At 37.3% G+C, this 20,098-nt stretch overlaps 1 protein-coding gene and 2 non-coding genes across 3 annotated transcripts; all 3 read right to left on the bottom strand.

Moving 5' to 3' along the window:
- Window positions 1-590: 590 nt before the first annotated feature.
- Window positions 591-663, bottom strand: Trnav-uac (transfer RNA valine (anticodon UAC)). The gene has a single exon. It is a non-coding gene; the product is annotated as a tRNA-Val (tRNA).
- A 1,791-nt stretch (window positions 664-2,454) lies between these two features.
- Window positions 2,455-19,484, bottom strand: LOC131955620 (mucin-2-like). The gene is made up of 16 exons (XM_059319810.1): window positions 19,388-19,484; window positions 16,809-16,910; window positions 15,889-16,002; window positions 15,288-15,429; window positions 14,634-14,757; window positions 14,420-14,495; window positions 12,001-13,488; window positions 11,378-11,445; window positions 10,627-10,756; window positions 8,645-8,887; window positions 7,767-7,913; window positions 6,037-6,148; window positions 5,750-5,915; window positions 4,415-4,514; window positions 2,946-3,025; window positions 2,455-2,554 (listed from the first exon to the last, which is right to left on the bottom strand). Exons 1-16 carry the CDS (start codon window positions 19,482-19,484, stop codon window positions 2,495-2,497), a joined length of 3,249 nt encoding a protein of 1,082 aa, XP_059175793.1. The 3' UTR covers window positions 2,455-2,494.
- Window positions 3,256-3,328, bottom strand: Trnav-uac (transfer RNA valine (anticodon UAC)). The gene has a single exon. It is a non-coding gene; the product is annotated as a tRNA-Val (tRNA).
- Window positions 19,485-20,098: the final 614 nt, after the last annotated feature.

The raw sequence follows: 20,098 nt of genomic DNA, 5'->3' as shown, positions 1-20,098 counted from the left end.
GCAATAGTGTAATGTCACACCATCTGACCCCCCCCCCCCACACACACACTTCCCCTTCATCACACACCGTCACAAAATACAGACCCTCCTCCCCCACTACGAATGTGACGTCATTTATGGACGACCCTCCATATCCCATCTCTCTTTGTTCAGACGCAACACCAACGAGCGTCGAGCCTATGCCCCGTACCAACCATGGGAAGGAAAAAACTAGTAACAATCTGGTTCATTATCTTGAAAGTCAGGGGTGATTTGTTTTTCCTATTCAACCACAATTCAATGCCAAGAGGTTGGTGAAATTCCATCAGTGATTTTTATTATGCAGATATCTATATAAATTATAATTAATTCGGAATATGTATATAAATTTTATTATGTTCAAGTTCAAGCACCACAGCTGATTTTTGGTACGTAATGAGTTCCATTAAGGGTGTGTGTTAGTGTGTTATTTTAAAACAAACTAAGCCCACGTCATCGTTTGGATTAAGTTGGAAGAGGAGCATATACAATTAAAATGAACTACTTCAGCTGTTTAATAATTTACTGACTAATCAATTTGACAGCGCTTAAAATAGTTTGCTAAAAAAAAAAGGTTCTAGCGAGGCTCGAACTCGCGACCTTCTGCGTGTAAAGCAGACGTGATAACCGCTACACCATAGAACCGTTACAGTTGAAGCGAATACATTCATACATTCAGATAAAATACCGGAAAATCAATTCGATTATGTCCACCATATGGCGTAGGTTCCTGCTATTTATTTTATGTTTGAGTTACTATAGATTTGGATGTGGATACAATATGTTAAATTCCTACGTAACAGCTGTTAAATTATGTTGGTAGGTTTTGCATCAATGCGTACGTCTTTAACACTATCACTGTCTTGTGGATTGTCTACATCCGCTTTCTCAACAGCGTGTGGGTAGAAGTGTGGGATGTGTGGGTGTCAGGAGCAGATTAAACTTGTGCGGGAACACTGGCGTAATATTTTGGGGGTGGGGTCCCTTATCATATGCATATAATATATATATATATATATATATATATATATATATATATATATATATATATATATATATATATATATATATCATATATATATCATATGCATATATAATATATATATATATATATATATATATATATATATATATAGGCCTATATATATATATATATATATATATATATATATATATATATATATATATATATATATATATATATATATATATATATATATACATACATATATACATACACATACACATACACATACACACACACATACACATACACATACACATACACATACACATACACATACACATACACGTACATGTACATGTACATGCACATGCACATGCACATGCAAATACACATACATATATATATATATATATATATATATATATATATATATATATATATATATATATATATATATATATATATATATATATATATATATATATATATATATGTAACTAGGGGTAGTTACGAGCAATGGTTAGGGCTATAAAAGGGGCGGGTTACCACACGCACCCGGGGGTTTTGATCTACAGTTGCCGTTAGCTCTTACATTTCCCTGGGTGTGGCCAAACCATTTAGTGGATCTGCCACTTGAATAGCGACCCACCGCTCCAACCGAAACGTTGGTCAGACTAACTCTATGTAACAAAGGGGCTGGAACCGCCCATGACACTTACTGGACTGGTCATTTGAATGGCGACCCACCGGTCAGGCGGATCGCGGGGCGCCCAAGACAGCCATCCCTGTCATCAATAGCGAAAACGTTGGCCAGGTAACAAAGGGGCGTAACCGCCCAGATCACCTATTGGATCTGACACCGGCGGCGTGGAGTAGCGAGCCACTGATTATCGCCCATTAAGAATCCTGAACTGAATAGAGGCATTTCTTCGCGAAAAGCTACCCATCAGATGTGAGTGTATTTATTACACACAGCGTTTCTGTCAGACTTTTTTCTCTGGGGGGAGGGGGGGGGGGGTACTTGAAACTAACCGGGGGGCGGGGAAACTAAATTTTCCGAGTAGTGGGGGAAGGACGGTAGACGTGCTTCGTGGTGGGGGAGGACACCGCACCCCTCCCTCCCTGATGAAATGCCTGAAAGAAACAGTGGTTACACAGGAATCCCAACTCGTGTTGACTTCTTTTTCCCATTTGGTTTCTACACAATCCGTTTGAAAGTTATTAATTTAAAAAAAAAAAAATGTCATAATTTTCCAGTCTTCTTTTAAGAAAGCCTTCATGAACTCCCCCCCCCCCCCCCATCCATGTTTATTGTGACGTTCCAAATACCGCAAAAGATTATCCTCATATGGCAGTAGCTGATTCTTTAACAAAGGATGATAACCTCACACCGCAATTGGATGAAACAAATCACCAGAACAGTAATGTTTAATCTAATACAATAACAATATTAAAAAGACAATAAAAAAGGGGAAGCAAATGTTAAGATCTTGTAATACGTATTTATATTCAGTTATCTTTCTTTGTGTTGATTGAAATAACTGGAAGTTTACAATTATACAGCTGAACCTGAAAATAAAAATAAAAATCAACTTTGATTTATTCTTCATGAAATTCGATTTTATATCAAAACCATACAATAAAAAATCGCACTTAAATTTCCGGGGTAGGGGGGGGGCACTGGAAAAGTTTTTTTTTTCTATATACATTATCCGTTTTTTTTTTCATTTTTGGGGATGGAAAGTGGGGGTGGGGGGGATGATGTTATGCCCCCTCCATCAAAGAGATGCCTGAAAAAAATCTCTTCTCATCCCCACATGACATGCCCTATGAATCGATGATATTCTGTCCATCAAACCCCCAGAGATATACTCTTATACCCCCCCCCCCCCCACCTGTGATTTTTTTTTACCTGTGGAATCTAACACATAACACTATGTGAACGTACGTGGGTTTTTACCTTTCTGATGGCAACATTATCTTCTTGTGACGTCAGCGTGACCTTTTCCAAACAGCTCCGACACATCTTGAGATGAGGAACTAAAAACAAATGTCGACATTTACAACGGTGAAAAATTATGGATTTTCTTAGAAGGAAATTTTACTCGAACAACCTTACTTGGAGATTGTAGGCTATCGAAAGGTTCTAGTTCAGTATTTAGAAGCTTGCAAATATAAAATAAGACCTCAAGAGTATGAAATTATTTAATAGTCTATAATTAGTGCTGATACAAAAAAGGTCCGATGAATAAAATGAAAAAACTAAAAGTAGGTTCTAGCGAGGCTCGAACTCGCGACCTTCTGCGTGTAAAGCAGACGTGATAACCGCTACACCATAGAACCGTTAGAAATTAGTGCGATTGCTCCTTTCTATACACACACTATGTTGACAAAAAAAATCAATTAGATTAATATTATTCGCATTGAGATTCAGCAAATTTTTTTTTTTTAAAATACTTCAGCCTACTAGTTCTACACCATATGGCGTAGTAGTAGAAGCATGTTATTTATTTTACTATTTTCTTAAGTATTTATTTAATGTGTATAAATGTAGATCGGCCTACATTTTTAAAAATAACAATAACAATGCTGTTTAATATGTGGTGCTATGTTAATGTTATGCATTAATGTTAAGGTCTATCAAGCTGCCCATCTATTCAGTTGTTGATGTTAACATCTGCTATCTTCACAGTGGCGGTGAATCAAAAGTGTGGGGGTCGTGGTCGTCCGCTTATGGCGTTATCCCTTGAGGGGTTTCAAATAGAAATCAACAGGCATTACTCAGGACACGAGGTCGGTAGGGGGTTTACCAAAATTAACCTTTCTTAGTCTGGTATTTCTAGGCGAGCGAAATCAAAATCTCATAGACATATCACCATCTTTTTCTTTTAAATGTAGCCTACTAGATACATTTGTTAAAAAAATCATACTTATAATAAGGGTGTTGTTCATAAATGATGTCACGCGTGTATGGGGAGGGGGAGCCGTAATTTTTTGACTGTGTGTGATGAGGGGGAGGGGGGGGGGGGCTCAGATAGTGTGACATCTCGCCTTAAAACGAATTTTATCCGCTATTTTGATTTTAAGAAAACTGTTTTAATAACATGTACTAGAAATTGATTTTAGAAACAAATAAATAAAATCAATGTATTAAAAAATGCAAGTTCAATTTCCAAAAAGGGTGGGGGGGGGGGGGGGGGTTGGGTTATAGGCTGAGGCGTGACGTCATTTTTAGGGGCGGGATCTGGTATTTTTGTGACGATGCGTGACGGAGGGGAGAAGGAAGGGAAGGTAAAAATCGTCACAAAAAAAGCGTGACGTAATTTTAAAATTTTTTTATTTTGCCCTCTCACCACCACCCGACCCCACCCCCTCAACCACCCCCACCTCCACCCCACCCCCTCAACTGAAATGCTGCAGGTTCCTTACCTTTTACCGTGGTCACCGTCTGATACGTGTCTTGGACAACACTGAGGGTCAATGACCTCCCATGATGCATCACTAGAACTTCAAATTCTCCAGTCAAATTCTGTGAAGACATGACATAACAAGTAGGGCGTACTATTCAAATTCATTGTAAATATCAAATAAAAATTGATGATAGAATTAGAGGAAAATAAAGAGAGGATTTATGAAACTAATGGACAGAGTGGCCTAACGGTAGAGAGCTGGACTGCTAACCTGTAAGTCTCGATTTCGAATCCGGGTTCAAGTAACTAGACCGTTCCTGGGTCCACCCAGCTCTGATGGAGTACCTAGCTCACGTTAGGGTAACTTAAGGCGGCTGGACATAGTGCTGACTACATTGTCCCTTCATATGCCGAGGTCAAAGAAACAGGTGAACTCTACTTCACTTGCCCCATAGACCGTCAGGTTTAAAAAGGGAACTTTACTTATGAAACTAAGCGTCTTTTTTCCATAAAGTTTGGCCTACATAAAGTCTAAATATCCAACGCTTTTTTACTTTTATCATAGTTTATCTAGACCAAATTTAGGCTGATAAGCCAGATAGGAATTTGCAGGCTACTATTTTGGGAATTGTAATTTTAATGAATTTAGGGTTTAAACCATATATGGAATTATATTTTTTGAAATATAAAACCGTATCAAGTATTGGGAATTATAATACTTAGGAACAGAAAAAGTGTGAAATATAACGGAATTTTGAGAAAATATAAAACATCAATTTGTAAGCGAATTATAATTTCTAGGAATAACTTTCTACTCGTACTAAAATGTGACTATTATTTAACAAATAAGGGGTTGATTCGGTAAAGCTTATGGTTTCTAAACCGAAACGTCTCGAAATCGAACCCTCGGGCAGATGAGGCTCAATAGCTGGGGACAGCAACTATTATAGGAGAGACAACTCCAAAATCAAACAACTGCTGCCTTGAAGTTTGTTCTTAGTTGGACAAAGGTTATGGAAGCAAATCTAAAAAGAAAAGCAGGCAAAAATCGGAGTCAATGGCTTAAATGGCGCATAACCAGTTGACTCGTATCCTTAATTTTGTTAAGTCCAACAGTAAAATTAAGAACGAAGAAGAAGAAGAAAATATAAAAAAAAAACTTCTGATACATTATAATACAGAGGTACGGCATATTCGACTGATAGAGCTGACACATACACGAATAAAATCAGGAAAAGTAAATATCCTTTCCTAAGAGAAACATATACTCTACTTCATCTGTAACATGGTGTTCCGGAAGGGTACTATATACATGGACCTAATATTGAAATAAAAACAATGTTGATGAACCTACTGTCAGCGGTAGAGAAGCGACAATAGGGTCTTGTTGTCGGGGGTCCTTGTAGTAGACTGCTGCATACAGCCCTAGTTCGTCTGCCCACATATTGAGCCCGGTAGATTTCCGACAATCCGGATCACGTGACAGAAGAATCTGGAAGCCCGGTGACGTCATTGACAACCTGTGGGGTGGGGGGATGGGGTTGAGACTGGTTAAACAGGCTGGCAGGATTAACGTTGTCGGAGTTAATTTTTACATGACCATAGCAAGAGGTCGCTGGATCGAACCCCGGCAAGACTCACCTAAATTTAAGTGTGTTGACATCTTCATCAGAACGTTGTACATCTGGTATCAGTATTGTATTATTGGATGACGTCAGTGTTGCGTTGTGTTCAAAATATGGCGCACACTCTTCTAAAAAAAACAACAACAAGAAAACAAAACAAAAACAAAACAAGAACAATATTTCAATTATCATTATTTCATTAGCATTTCAATTAGTTAATATGAATTATAAAACTTCAGACGATTAAAAAGTTTCCTGTTGAAAACTCTAAAAGCCGGGATAGATGGGGGTATTATAATGATAAAATTAGGATACAGTAGTAGACTGGAGGTGATTTAATGGTGATACAGTGCTAATGAAAATGGGATACATAGGTGATGTATAGTGGTATATTTCAGATACAGTAGATGTACAATGGTGCTACATTAAGTTATATTTATAGATATGATGGAATTGTTTTACAGTTATGATACTAATATAGTGAGAATACGATGGTGATACAATGGTAGTGCACTGGAGATACAGTGGTAATAGAATACTGTTGTTAGTTATGATCACATAGTGGTATTTAAATTGTGATATAGTGGCACCAAAATGGTAATATGGTGGAACAGAGGCGTAGCGACCCTACCCGCGCCCGGGGACAAACTTTTCGATTTGCACCACCCTCGAGATTTCGATTTGCACCCCTCCCCCCTCAAACTTTCGATTTGCACCCCCCTCAACCTTTCAATTTATTTTTCCAACCCATTTTGGCGGCCCTTAAGGTCGGCGTCCGGGGACATATGTCCCCCCCCCCCCCCGCCCCCCTCGCTACGCTGCTGTGGTGGAACTGAAATGGTGATACAATGGTGTTAAAATGGTGATATAGTGGCACTAGAATGGTGATATATTGGAACTGAAATGGTGATATGGTGGGACTAACTGGTAATAGTGACACTAAAATAGCGATAGTGGCATTAAAATGGTGATATAGGGGCACTAACATGGTGATAAAATGGGACTAAAATGGTGATATAGTTGCTCTAATGGTGATATAGTTGCTCTAAAATAGTGATAGTGGCATTGAAATGGTGATACTGTGGCACTAACATAGTGATAAAATGGGACTAAAATGGTGATATAGTTGCTCTAATGGTGATATAGTTGCTCTAAAATAGTGATAGTGGCATTGAAATGGTGATACTGTGGCACTAACATAGTGATAAAATGGGACTAAAATGTTGATATAGTTGCACTAAAATAGTGATATAGTTACACTAAAATGGTAACACTAAAATAGTGATATAGTTACACTAAAATGGTGATATAGTTGCACTAAAATAGTTATAATGGTAATAAAATGGTGATATAGTTGCACTAAGATGGTGATTTAGTTGCATTAGTATGGTGATATTGTGACACTAAAATGGTGATATAGTTGCACTAAAATAGTTATAATGGTAATAAAATGGTGATATAGTTGCACTAAGATGGTGATTTAGTTGCATTAGTATGGTGATATTGTGACACTAAAATGGTGATATAGTTGCACTAAAATAGTTATAATGGTAATAAAATGATGATATGGTTGCACTAAAATGGCGATATGGTTGCAATAAAATGGCGATATGGTTGCAATAAAATGGCGATATAGTTGCACTAAAATGGCGATATAGTAGTACTAAGATAGTTATAATGGTACTAAAATGATGATATATTGATCCTACTATTGTGAATTAGTGGTAGTTCAATGGTGACACCTACTTTTGTCATCCAACGATGTCACCTGACACCTACACTCGACAACATCAAAGTCTGCATACAGACAGGAAGTCATGTAGCCGGACATTAATCCCTTCAGATTACCATACGACCTAGGGGACCCCCATACTGGCGCTTCCTCACAATAACCTACAGATAAACATTTGGGCGTCAGTCAATTCATTAAAAGTCATCGATTGTCATGTAGAGTAGTTTAAGGAGGTGGGTTAGTTGTTGTAGACATAATTCTCTATCGTAATTATGGAAGAGTTAAAATATATTTTTATTTAAAAAGCATAGCAATTACTATGTATATCCTTGAGAAAGATAAAAGAAATATACACTTGCTAAGATGACTCTTGCAAATATGAATGTATGGAGTCTATGGACACAACCACATACATTCTCACTCCTCAAAAACAAAACAAAACAAAACCTACGTCCCAACATATACACACAATCATGCTCAGGTATGTATACGGAAAGATAAACAAACATAACGATACACCAGATGAACATACCAAGTGAATTAACACACATTTACACGTACAAAATAAAATATTAAAAAACCCACTCACAGAACACACCTTTAAGCACACTCACACATACACACAATCGCCACTATACAAGAACACACAACTAAATGCGTATATACCCACATTCACGCACACATACACACACTAACCCACACACACACATACACACACTAACCCACACACACACACACATACACACACTAACACACACACATACACACTAACCCACACTAACCTACACACAGACACACACTAACCCACACTAACCCACACACACACATACACACACTAACCCCCACACACATACACACACTAACCCACACACACCACCCTGACGTCACCTACCCACACCGTCAGTGCAGACGTCCCGTCCCCCACAGCTCTCAGACGTCCCCAGGCTAATGGTGCAGCCGATGCCAGACACAAACCGGAAGTGACGTGGGCAGCACCTTGGGTGGGACCTTCCATCCACACAGACGTAGTACCCTCTCGCGTTGTTAGGCATGGGATAGGCGACCTCGTCCTCCTCGTCGAAGGCTAATGAGCTATCCCATATGGGATCTAGCTGACAATCTGATTGGCATTTATCTGGTGACAAAAAAAAAATGATTCGATAAAAAATGTATATAACAAATGTTTATAAAATAATTGATACTAATGGAGGCGAGCGAGTTGACGAGATTCCTTCCATAATGTTGTTGACATGGAATAAAAACGTCCTTTTTAGATTTAGACCGTAAAAAAAAATAAAAAATAAAAACTTAAGCCTAAAATTAATTTAGAAATTTTATATTTTTAGAATAAATGCTATAAAAGTTGCAAATCCAGAGAACTTGAAAATAATTTGTTGAGTTTAAGGCTACATTTCTATTTATTTTCATCAAGCCTAAGTTATAACCGGATGTTTCACTTTCGTAAGACAAATATTGATTGGCTGTACAGTAACTTAGTGATCGATAACTATTTGTTTACAAAACTTTGCAGATCAAGTTTTTAAATAACAATGCAAATTTAAAACCCCATGACCTAGTTTTCTATTTTTAGCTTACAATGTGTACAATAAAATCAATGGCTGCCTATCCAATAGCAGGATGCCATTGTTTATGTCGCCATTACACGTGAAAACCAAATTGTTTTTGCTTTTTTTAAATTTTTATTTAGTTACCGAAAATATTATAAACATCAAATACATCCAATCTTTAGTAAAGTCCGAAAAAAACCAGACATACAGGATTTTATAACCATATTAATTGTAACTACGCTGTGCAAGATTTTTAAATTAATTTATACACCTCTCAAATACCTTTGAGACTTTTCTCGCTGGTGTCCATTGAAAAATAAATATGTATGATAAAAAGTCACGGTGGCAGGAAAGATGCGCAAAGGAAAACTGCGCAAAAAAAGTGCGGAAAAGCATTTTTGTTTTCTTAAATCGAGCATTTATAGACATTAACAAAGAATGACCACATGTAAATTGTACAACAATAAAATACTTTTCCACGAAATATGACACACTTAAAGTGTATTAGTATAAGTAGTATTTTTATACGCGCAGTTTTCCGTTGCGCAGTTTTCTGTTTGCGCATTTTTCTGTGAACCGTGATAATGTAAAATAACTCAATGAAATAAAATTGTAAGAAACAAAGTAATTAATCCACAATAAAACATCATAAAAAATCACTTATAGACATTCAATTATGCTAACAATACCTAGTTTTGAAATTTGAGGTTGATCTTTAAAATGTCTTGAATGGGTAAACAAGGATTACTTACTAAGGTCCGGATTATCACGACATAGGCATATGAACATTTTCAGATAAATCGTTTTAAAGAATTAGGGAGAAAAGTAAGTAAGTTTCCCATTCAAACCTGACGGTCTATGGGGCAAGTGAAGTTGAGTTCACTTGTTTCTGTGACCTCGGCATATGAAGATATAGTGTGGTCAGCACTATGCCCAACCGCCTTTACTTTCCCTAACGTGAGTTAGGTACCCATCAGAGTTGGGTGGACTCAGGGACGGTCTACTGACTTGAACCCGGATTCGAACTAAAGACTTACGGGTTAGCAGTGCAGCTCTCTACCGCTAGACCACTCCGTCCCCAATTAGGGAGAAAAGTAGTTTTTAAATAATTTTTTTTCATGTAATTAAAAACATAGCTTAATTAAATCAGATATAAAGACAAGTTTTAGCAGTGCAGCTCTCTACCGCTAGACCACTCCGTCCCCAATTAGGGAGAAAAGTAGTTTTTAAATAAATTTTTTTCATGTAATTAAAAACATAGCTTAATTAAATCAGATATAAAGACAAGTTTTCGTGGGTTATTTACCAAATGGACACGTAACCTTCCAACTTGAGGCACACGTCAAGGACGTTTGGTCCCAGAACTGACCAGATGGACAGGTCCTAACTACCGCTAGTGTTTGGTTGGTTACGTTATTATAATAGCACTGTATCACCTGTAAGGAAAGACATGTAATAACACTAATGACCAATAATGACCAATTAAGAAAGGAGAAGAAAAAAAGACTAATGACTTATAGGTGAATATATATATATATATATATATATATATATATATATATATATATATATATATATATATATATATATATATATATATATATATATATATATATATATATATATATATATATATATATATATATATTAAATACGATGATAAACATGTTAGTAATTTAAACAAAAATTTAGCTACGTATATGTCAGTTTTCAGGAGTCCATGACAATAGAAATAAGGAGGAAGTGGCGATAGATGGGATACACACTGTGAAAGGCTGACTAATGTGACACGCTAGGGGTTTGAGTGGAACCCCCAGGGAAGGCGGAAGAGAGGGCGCCCAAGACAGACATAGAAGAGCTGAAGCCAACAGGGATGTCTTGGGAGGCTGCGAAATCAACAGCCGGCGACCGCTGAAAGGTTAAGGCCCAGGCCCTATGCTCAACAAGGAGTAAAGAGGACTAATCAAGTAACTAATATATCAGTTTTAACGCTGTTTAATTACCTGACGTCATAGATTATATCCTGTATACAATTACTCGAGGTATTTACTGATTACCTTTGTACAATCTCCTGGATATAGGGCGTGGCCCACACCGCCAAGAACTCGACCATCCTTACACAAATCTACGCCAAAATGTAAGTGTAAGTGTAAATATAATGAGCAGACATACTCAAATTTTAAATAACAAAAATATACTCTCAAAAATAAATTAAAATTTTAGCAATAAACTTAAACACAACTAATAAAAATTTAAATAATTCAAATTTTAAATTATAATTATACTCTCAAACTCGAAAGTAAAGTTAATTTTTAGCAATAAACTTAATCACAACCAATCTTCAAATAAAAAAAAAAGTAATTAAATATAAACTTTATCACAACTAATCTTCAAATACAAAAAAAACTGCAGTTGATCTATCCTTTGTTCGAATAGCTATATATATATTACATTGACCAATAAAACAACCAACACATTTTAACAACACAATAAACCCCCATTCGTATACATTCGTATACTAAAAAACATGTCCACTATACGTTTTCTATTAAGAAGAGTTGTGGTATGAGTAATATTACATGAAAAATTCATGAACAATGACTATATAGGTATTTTCTAAAAATTTGTCCTGAAGATTTTTAGGCTTTCAAATGACGGTAAAAAAGAAACTCTAACATACCTTTAGGTGGCTTGGGATTATACTGCTTGTCACTTAGCTGTATCGTAGTTGGTACTGTTGATGTGATGGTTGGTGTTGGTGGAGTTGTAGACGTTGTTGTTGTTGTATCGGTTGCTGGAGTGGTTGCTGTTGTGGTTGTGTCAGGCGTAGTTGTTTGTGTGGTAGTTGAAGTTATAGGCGTGGTTGTTGTTGATGTGGTTGATGGAGTGGTCGGCGATGGTGAGGTCGTCGTTGTGGTGGTATCTGACTCAGTTGTTGTTGACATGGTTGTTGGTGTGGTTGTTGCTGTCGGTGGGTTTGTCGTTGTTGTTGTCATTGTCTTTGTTTGAGCAGTTGTCGTTGTTGGTGTTGTTGTTGTTATTGTTGCTGGTGTGGTTGTCGTCATTGTTGTTGGCGTGGTTGTTGTTGGTGTGGTTGTCGTTGTTGGTGTGGTTGTTGTTGGTGTGGTTGTCGTGGTTGGTGTGGTTGTCGTGGTGGTTATGGTTGGTGAGGTTGTCGTGGTTGGTGTGGTTGCTGTTGGTGTGGTTGCTGTTGGTGTGGTTGCTGTTGGTGTGGTTGTTGTTGGTGTGGTTGTTGTTGGTGTGGTTGTTGTTGGTGTGGTTGTTGTTGGTAGGGTTGTTGTTGGTGTGGTTGTTGTCGTGGTTGGTGTGGTTGTTGTTGGTGTGGTTGTTGTTGGTGTGGTTGTTGTTGTTGGTTTGATTGTTGGTGTGGTTGTTGTTGGTGTGGTTGTTGTTGGTGTGGTTGTTGTTGGTGTGGTTGTCGTGGTGGTTGTGGTTGGTGAGGTTGTCGTGGTTGGTGTGGTTGCTGTTGGTGTGGTTGCTGTTGGTGTGGTTGTTGTTGGTGTGGTTGTTGTTGGTGTGGTTGTTGTTGGTGTGGTTGTTGTTGGTGTTGTTGTAGTCGGCGTGGTTGTCGTGGTTGGTGTGGTTGTTGTCGTGGTTGGTGTGGTTGTTGTCGTGATTGGTGTGGTTGTTGTTGGTGTGGTTGTTGTTGGTGTGGTTGTTGTTGGTGTGGTTTTTGTTGGTGTGGTTGTTGTTGGTGTGGTTGTTGTTGGTGTGGTTGTTGTTGGTGTGGTTGCTGTTGGTGTGGTTGTTATTGGTAAGGTTGTCGTTTCAGTTTTCGGCGGAGTTGTTGTAGTTAATGTTGTTGCTGTCGTTGTCTCTGTAGTTATAAATGTAGTCGTCGTTGGCGTGGTTGTTTTGGGTACTGGTGTGGTTTCCGTTGTCGTTTCTGGTGTAGTCGTTGATGTTGTTGTCGTTGTTGGCGTGGTTGGCGCGGTTGTTGTTGATGCTGATGTTGATGTCAATGTCATTGTTGGTGTCGTTGGCGTTGTAGTTTCTACCGCAGTTGTCGTAGTAGGTGTAGTTGTTAATGTAGTTGTAGTTATTGGCATGGTTGCTGTAGTAGATGTGGTTGTTGTTGTAGTTGTTGTAGTGGTCGTCTTCGGTGGAGTTGTTGTGGTTGATGGTATGGTAAATGTAGAGAGAACATCTGAAAAATAAACAGGTTATTTTTACAAAAACAAAACAAAACCCTCTCTGTTTATCATTACGTTGATATCTACTTTTAAATAAACGAATTAAAATCATTTAACATATCTTACAGTGTTTAAATTAACTGCATGTGTTTTACACATTTACAGTTTACACATTAGAGTACCCATTAAATACAAATAATAAAATTATTTCTCATCCATATGCTGCCCACATGTGTAAATTATTCGTGTCAAACTTACGTAGCTATAAAAAGTGATATCACCTGTTTAGTTAGTCAGGACAACAGGAATAATATACGGCAGTGTTTACTTAAATACTAGCAATTTTACCCGTCTATTAAGCACACATAAGTGTAATATTTGCTCGCGAATTCGTGTGTGCAAACACATTTCCGTATTTCAACAAGCAACAACGAGAAATCTGGGAGGGGGTGGGGGATTATGAGGTCACACTGAGTAAGGATTCCATCAACTACGTTCTAAGCGCTATTCTACACAGTGTGTGGGAGTTTTGATTCATTTCTCGTGTCAATAAAAACTACGTTTAATGGAGTCGGTGTACTTAGTGCGAGAATTATGAAGTTTCAATAGTGAAAGAAACAACACTCAGAATAAGTTTATAGATGCAAAATGATACTCTAACAGGGGTATTTTTAAGCGAATGATATATATATATATATATATATATATATATATATATATATATATATATATATATATATATAATAAAATGATATGCACAGATGCTCTTATTTAGTTGTTTGATTTGCAGTATTCTGATTTGTCTATTCAACTATGAAATATTCTATAACAGTTAAACTAGGGTGATTATTTTCTCAATGAAAGACATCGTGTCAAAGAAATGTTAAACCAACAGCTATATGCCGGCTGTAGTGAGGCCAGTACTGGCCAGTAGCAACAACTCACCTGTCTGTTCACACACTGTCCGTGTCAAATTTGTCAGCTGGACAGAAAATATTGAGAAGTTTTCTATGGCCAAAGTCTGGAAAAATGAATAAAGTGGAAACAAATATTTATAAAAAACTTTTATCAACACTTAGATTTATCAACTTGAAGGCGGTCGTTGAATACAAGATTGACTGAAATAATGCTAAAAGAATTTATTTCTGAGATTACTTACATTTTTAGTGCCGTATGTGGTTAACTTCGACAGCTCCGCAATGTTAGCAATCGCTGTTACTCCTACACCCCAGATTGCGATGCCTTGACTTTGGGCAACTAAGGCCACGTACTCGGTCTCTTCTCTAGAACAGTAGTCATTTATATAGTAGGGTATACATAATACACAGGGCAGTTCTGATGGGTACCTAACTCACGTTTGGGAAAGTAAAGGGGGTTGGTCATAGTGCTGACCACACTATCTCTTCACAAGCCAAGGTGACAGAAACACGTGAACTCTATTTCACTTGCCTATAGACCGTCAGTTTGAAAGGGAATTTTACTTATACATTATACAGTATATATAGACATACACACACATAAATTATATATTTGTATGTATTTTTATAAGTAAATAAGTAAATAAATAATTATATATATATATATATATATATATATATATATATATATATATATATATATATATATAGGCTATATGTGTATTTATGTGCGTGTGTACTTGAATCTTCTTTTGACATGTAATATGTTTACTTTGTAGGTTTAGACTTAGGGTATTCTTAAGTTGAATAATTTAATGATATGATATTAGCGCGGTAACTACGACAAAACCATAACGGGTATATCTGATAAGCATGTACACGGTCGCTACACTCACGGGTAAGATGACGACCCGTCCGTGATGATCATCATGACCCTCGGGACGTCCGGCCTTGACCCCTCAGTGAGCAGTCTCGTGGCCTCTACAATGCCAAGGTTAGTCGCGGTGGCCTCGTCAGGGTAGTCCAAGCTTAGGATGGCTGAAAACAAAAATAGACCCTAGCCTTCTGTATGTAGCATGAGCACTGAGACCAGCAAGACTAATTGATATCGTGGTGAGCTAAAAAGTAGAAGTGGGCGACAATTGGGTCATACAGGCCAAAAATAACTCCAACACCCACACACCGAGACGAAATAAAAATAATTATAGATGTAAATTTTATAGAATATCTATATTCGCTTAAACTTAAACCGAATCCCTATACACCGATACCGATTGAAAAATTATCCTTCACACAAGTCTGCTTTGAAGAGAAAAAAAATTAATGAAAATTACCAGGAAGATTTGTACGGTAGACTATTTTGGTCAAATTCAATAAAAATTACTAATAAGAATTTTGATAAACTACGATCGAGAAAATTTACCTGTAAAACATAACATTTTATTTTAAGAAACCCAAGAACAATAACCACGAATATTATCATCTAGAGTTACGTACCTTGCTGGAGATAGGTCAAGTTCGTCTGCAATGGAATAACATCAGCGACATGGGTACTATAGAGTACCACGCCAACCCGCGTTTCGTTCACACCAAACGACAACTGCCCGATGGCTGTGGAAATAAAAAAAATCTATTATTAGTTACCTGTCGTACCTGTAAATCACATGACACACTCAGGTGAGTTTACATCGTGAACTGGGTTAGGTCTTGAGAAGAGAATTACAATCACATATATCTTTAGAGATTATCATTTATTATGTAGTTGTATGGTTACTTAACCAGTACCGCAGGATTCCATACACAACATAACATAGACAAAATGTGAGTTGGATCCTTCGCTCACAAAACCAGGCACACACTTATACATCATGCAATACAAGGTACTCACATAAAACTAACTTAGGATCTACAAAAGTTTAGTTGGACTTTATTCACGTGAAGCCGTGAATTAACTCACGATCTACTAAAATAAATTTGGATTTTGCGCAAGCCAGGCACGATCTACTAAAAGTGTGTTAGTTCTAGCATATACTAGGCGCACATTTATACATCATGCACTATAAAGGTACTCACCCAAAATTAAGTAAGGAATTACCAAAGTTGAGTTGCACTTAAATCCGTGCACACACTAATATATCATACACTATAAGGTACTCAAATAGAATTATCTTGGGATCTTTCTCACGGGAAACCGTGCCTACGCTGCATATCATTCACGATATGGTACTCACAAAAAATAAACTTAGGGTACACCAAAGATGAATCGGACTTGAGAGCTTAAATCCGTGCACACATTAATATATCATGCACGATTGGGTACCCACATAAAATAAACTTAGGGTACACCAAAGATGAATCGGACTTGTGAACTTAAATCCGTGCACACACTAATATATCATGCACGACAGGATACTCACCCTGTGCCACCGTCCATTTGATCGTGTTGAAGTTTGTTGGACCCAGGCTGTTGGAGCCGTCGATGACAAACACCAGGTCTAAGGTGCTCTTGCATATGGTATCTATAGCAGAAACAATACAACATGCATGTACATCAGAAACAATACAACATGCATTTACATTAACTACACAACACCAGGTCTAAGGTGCTCTTGCATATGGTAGCTACATCAGAAACAATACAACATGAATCTACATCAACAACACAACACCAGGTCTAGGGTGCTCTTGCATATGGTATCTACATCAGAAACAATACAACATGAATCTACATCAACAACACAACACCAGGTCTAGGGTGCTCTTGCAGATTGTATCTACATCAGGAACAACACAACATACATCTACATCAACAACACAACATGCATCTAAATCAGAAACAACACAACATGCATGTACATCAACAACACAACACCAGGTCTAGGGTGCTATTTCATATCGTATCTACATTAGAAACAACACAACATGCATGTACATCAACTACAGAACATGAATCTACATCAACAACAGAACATGCATCTACATCAGAAACAACACAACATGCATCTACATCAGAAACAAGAAAACATGCATGTACATCAGAAACAACACAACATGCATGTACATCAACTACACAACATGCATCTACATCAGAAACAACACAACATGCATTAACATCAACAACACAACATGCATCTACATTAACAACACAACATGCATTAACATCAACAACACAACATGCATCTACATTAACAACACAACATGCATTTACATCAACAACACAACATGCATTTACATCAACAACACAGCATGCATCTACATCGGAAACAACACAACATGCATCTACATAAAAAAACATAACGTGCATCTGCATCACCAACACAACATGTATCTACATCAGAAACAACACAACATGCATCTACATCAGAAACAACACAACATGCATCTACATCACAAACAACATGTATCTACATCAGGTTAAACACAACATACATCAACAACACAACATGCATCTACATCAGAAACAACACAACATACATCAACAACACAACATACATCTACATCAGAAACAACACAACATACATCAACAACACAACATGCATATACATCAGAAACAAATCAACATACATCAACAACACAACATGTATCTACATCAGAAACAACACAACATACATCACAACACAACATGTATCTACATCAGTAACACAACACCAAGTCTATGGTGCTTTAGCATATAGTATCTACATGAGATACAACACAACATATATTACAAGAAACATCAAAACACCAATTAAGTTAAGCAAAAAATCAGATCTGTCAACAAACACAAAACATGTATCAATAAAAGTAACAAAAGATGCACCTACAGAAACTACAATACAACTATCACATAAAGAACAACGTATCTACATAAAAAGCAAAACACTCAACGTGTTAAAATAAAGAGCAAAACACGAATCAAAACAGTTTTATTAAATTGCACTAAAATTAATAAAATAAATATAAATTCCCTTCCGCCTTAAACGTAAAGCGTTAATCACTGAAATGTATTGGAAAAAGATGTCTTGCTAAAAATATTCACAAGATCGTTTAATTATTAAGATAAATTGGGTACCAACAAATTTGAATATATTTTAAATTGTAGATTTAGAAAAGAAGATGGATTAGAAAAAGATATTTTCTCTTTTCTTATTTTCCATGAACCCCCCTCCCCCTTATCCAGTACATTTTTAATAGTTCAAATATCTTGGGGTGTAGGACAAAAGGCCGACACCCAAAAGGCCGACAAGACAAAAGGCCGACAGGACATAAGGCCGACAGACCATAAGGCCGTTTTAAAGATACTTAAATGCTTCTGCGATCGTTTGCGACCATGACAGAATATAATTAACTTAGGATATTTGCAAAATATCTTATAATTTTATTAATACTTTACTTCATGGTTTATTATCTTGGATGTTTTCTAGTTAAGAAAAATTCCCTTTTTGAACATGACGGTCCGTGGGGCAAATGTAGCAGAGTTCTCCTTTTTCTGTGAACGTGGCAATTGAAGGGATAGTGTGGTGAGCACTATGCCCAGCCGGGATTACATTCCCTAACCTGAGTTATTTACCAATCACTTAGTCACGAATCAGGGTGGACTCAGGAACGTTCTGCTGACTTGAACCTGGATTCAAACTCGAGCGTTTCGGGTTAGTAGTCTGGCGCTCTACAGATTGACCACGCCGTCCCATTTTCTAGTTATTCAACTAAAAGTTTATTTATTTAGCTAGAGATGAGATGAGATGAGAATTTACTTGGAATTTCTGTAGGAATTTTTAAAGGAAGTTTTACTATTAATTCTTAATTAAAAAAAAATGTTCTTCTTGGAGTTTACTGGAAAATTTATTGGGAAATATTTAGGAGGTTTACTAGCATTTTTATTGCTTTTTTCCCTATAAATGCTTCTGTTCATTTTGGAATATAATACGAATTTGATTAGAAATTGAAAAATTTAAAATATATTTGATTACTAAATAAAACAACATTAATTTTCAATAAAAAATTTAGCCACCAATACCGTTTACAATGAAAGACCGGTCATCCTGTGCTCTAGCAGACGATAGGCAGACACACACGAGCAGAAGTGAGATCAGGGTTTGGTGGTATCTGGACATCTTGGCTGTTGTTAAACTCGACGCTCTGAGTTGGAACAGTTGACAGTAATACAACATTATCAGTCAATGGCTAAGCATTAATTAGACACTAATTAGAAATTAACAAATCAATAATTAAACACCAGAAAGAGGTCACTGTTTAGACACTTAAAAGTACAAATCCACCATTCAGTCACTAACCAGTACTTATCTATGAACCAGTACTAATCTACTAACCAGTCACTAACCAGTACTAATCCGATAACCAGTTATAACCAGTACTAATCCAAACAGTGGCGTAGCGAGGTCGGGTGTCACCCGGTGCGGCACTTAATGGTGTCACCCCCCCCCCCCCCCCCCAGAGGCATAGAGACCCTTCCCAGGGACAAACTTTCAAATTTTCGATTTGCACCCCTCCCTCAAACTTTCGATTTGCACCCCCCCCTCGAGTTTTCGATTTGCACCCCCCCCCCCCTCAAACTTTCGATTTGCACCCCCCTCCCCTCGAGTTTTCGATTTGCACCCCCCCTCGAGTTTTTCTCTATATATTTACTATTTTTTGCCTTGGTGTCACCCCCCTAAATGGTGTCACCCGGTGCGATCCGCACCCCCCGCCCCCCCCCCCCCTCGCTACG

Source organism: Physella acuta, unplaced genomic scaffold (genome assembly GCF_028476545.2).
Source record: "Physella acuta isolate Inbredline_101_S28 unplaced genomic scaffold, ASM2847654v3 ptg001088l, whole genome shotgun sequence".
Classification (NCBI taxonomy): domain Eukaryota; kingdom Metazoa; phylum Mollusca; class Gastropoda; family Physidae; genus Physella; species Physella acuta.
This window is presented reverse-complemented; position numbering and strand designations above follow the sequence as displayed.

Excerpts from the sequence above, each read along its gene's own strand:
- LOC131955620 (XM_059319810.1), bottom strand. The coding sequence starts at position 19,484 with ATGTCCAGATACCACCAAACCCTGATCTCACTTCTGCTCGTGTGTGTC. Across the intron at positions 6,149-7,766 it reads GACATCGTTGGATGACAAAA|AAGAGTGTGCGCCATATTTT; the intron begins GTAGGTGTCACC and ends TGTTTTTTTTAG. Across the intron at positions 4,515-5,749 it reads TCGCTTCTCTACCGCTGACA|AATTTGACTGGAGAATTTGA; the intron begins GTAGGTTCATCA and ends ATGTCTTCACAG.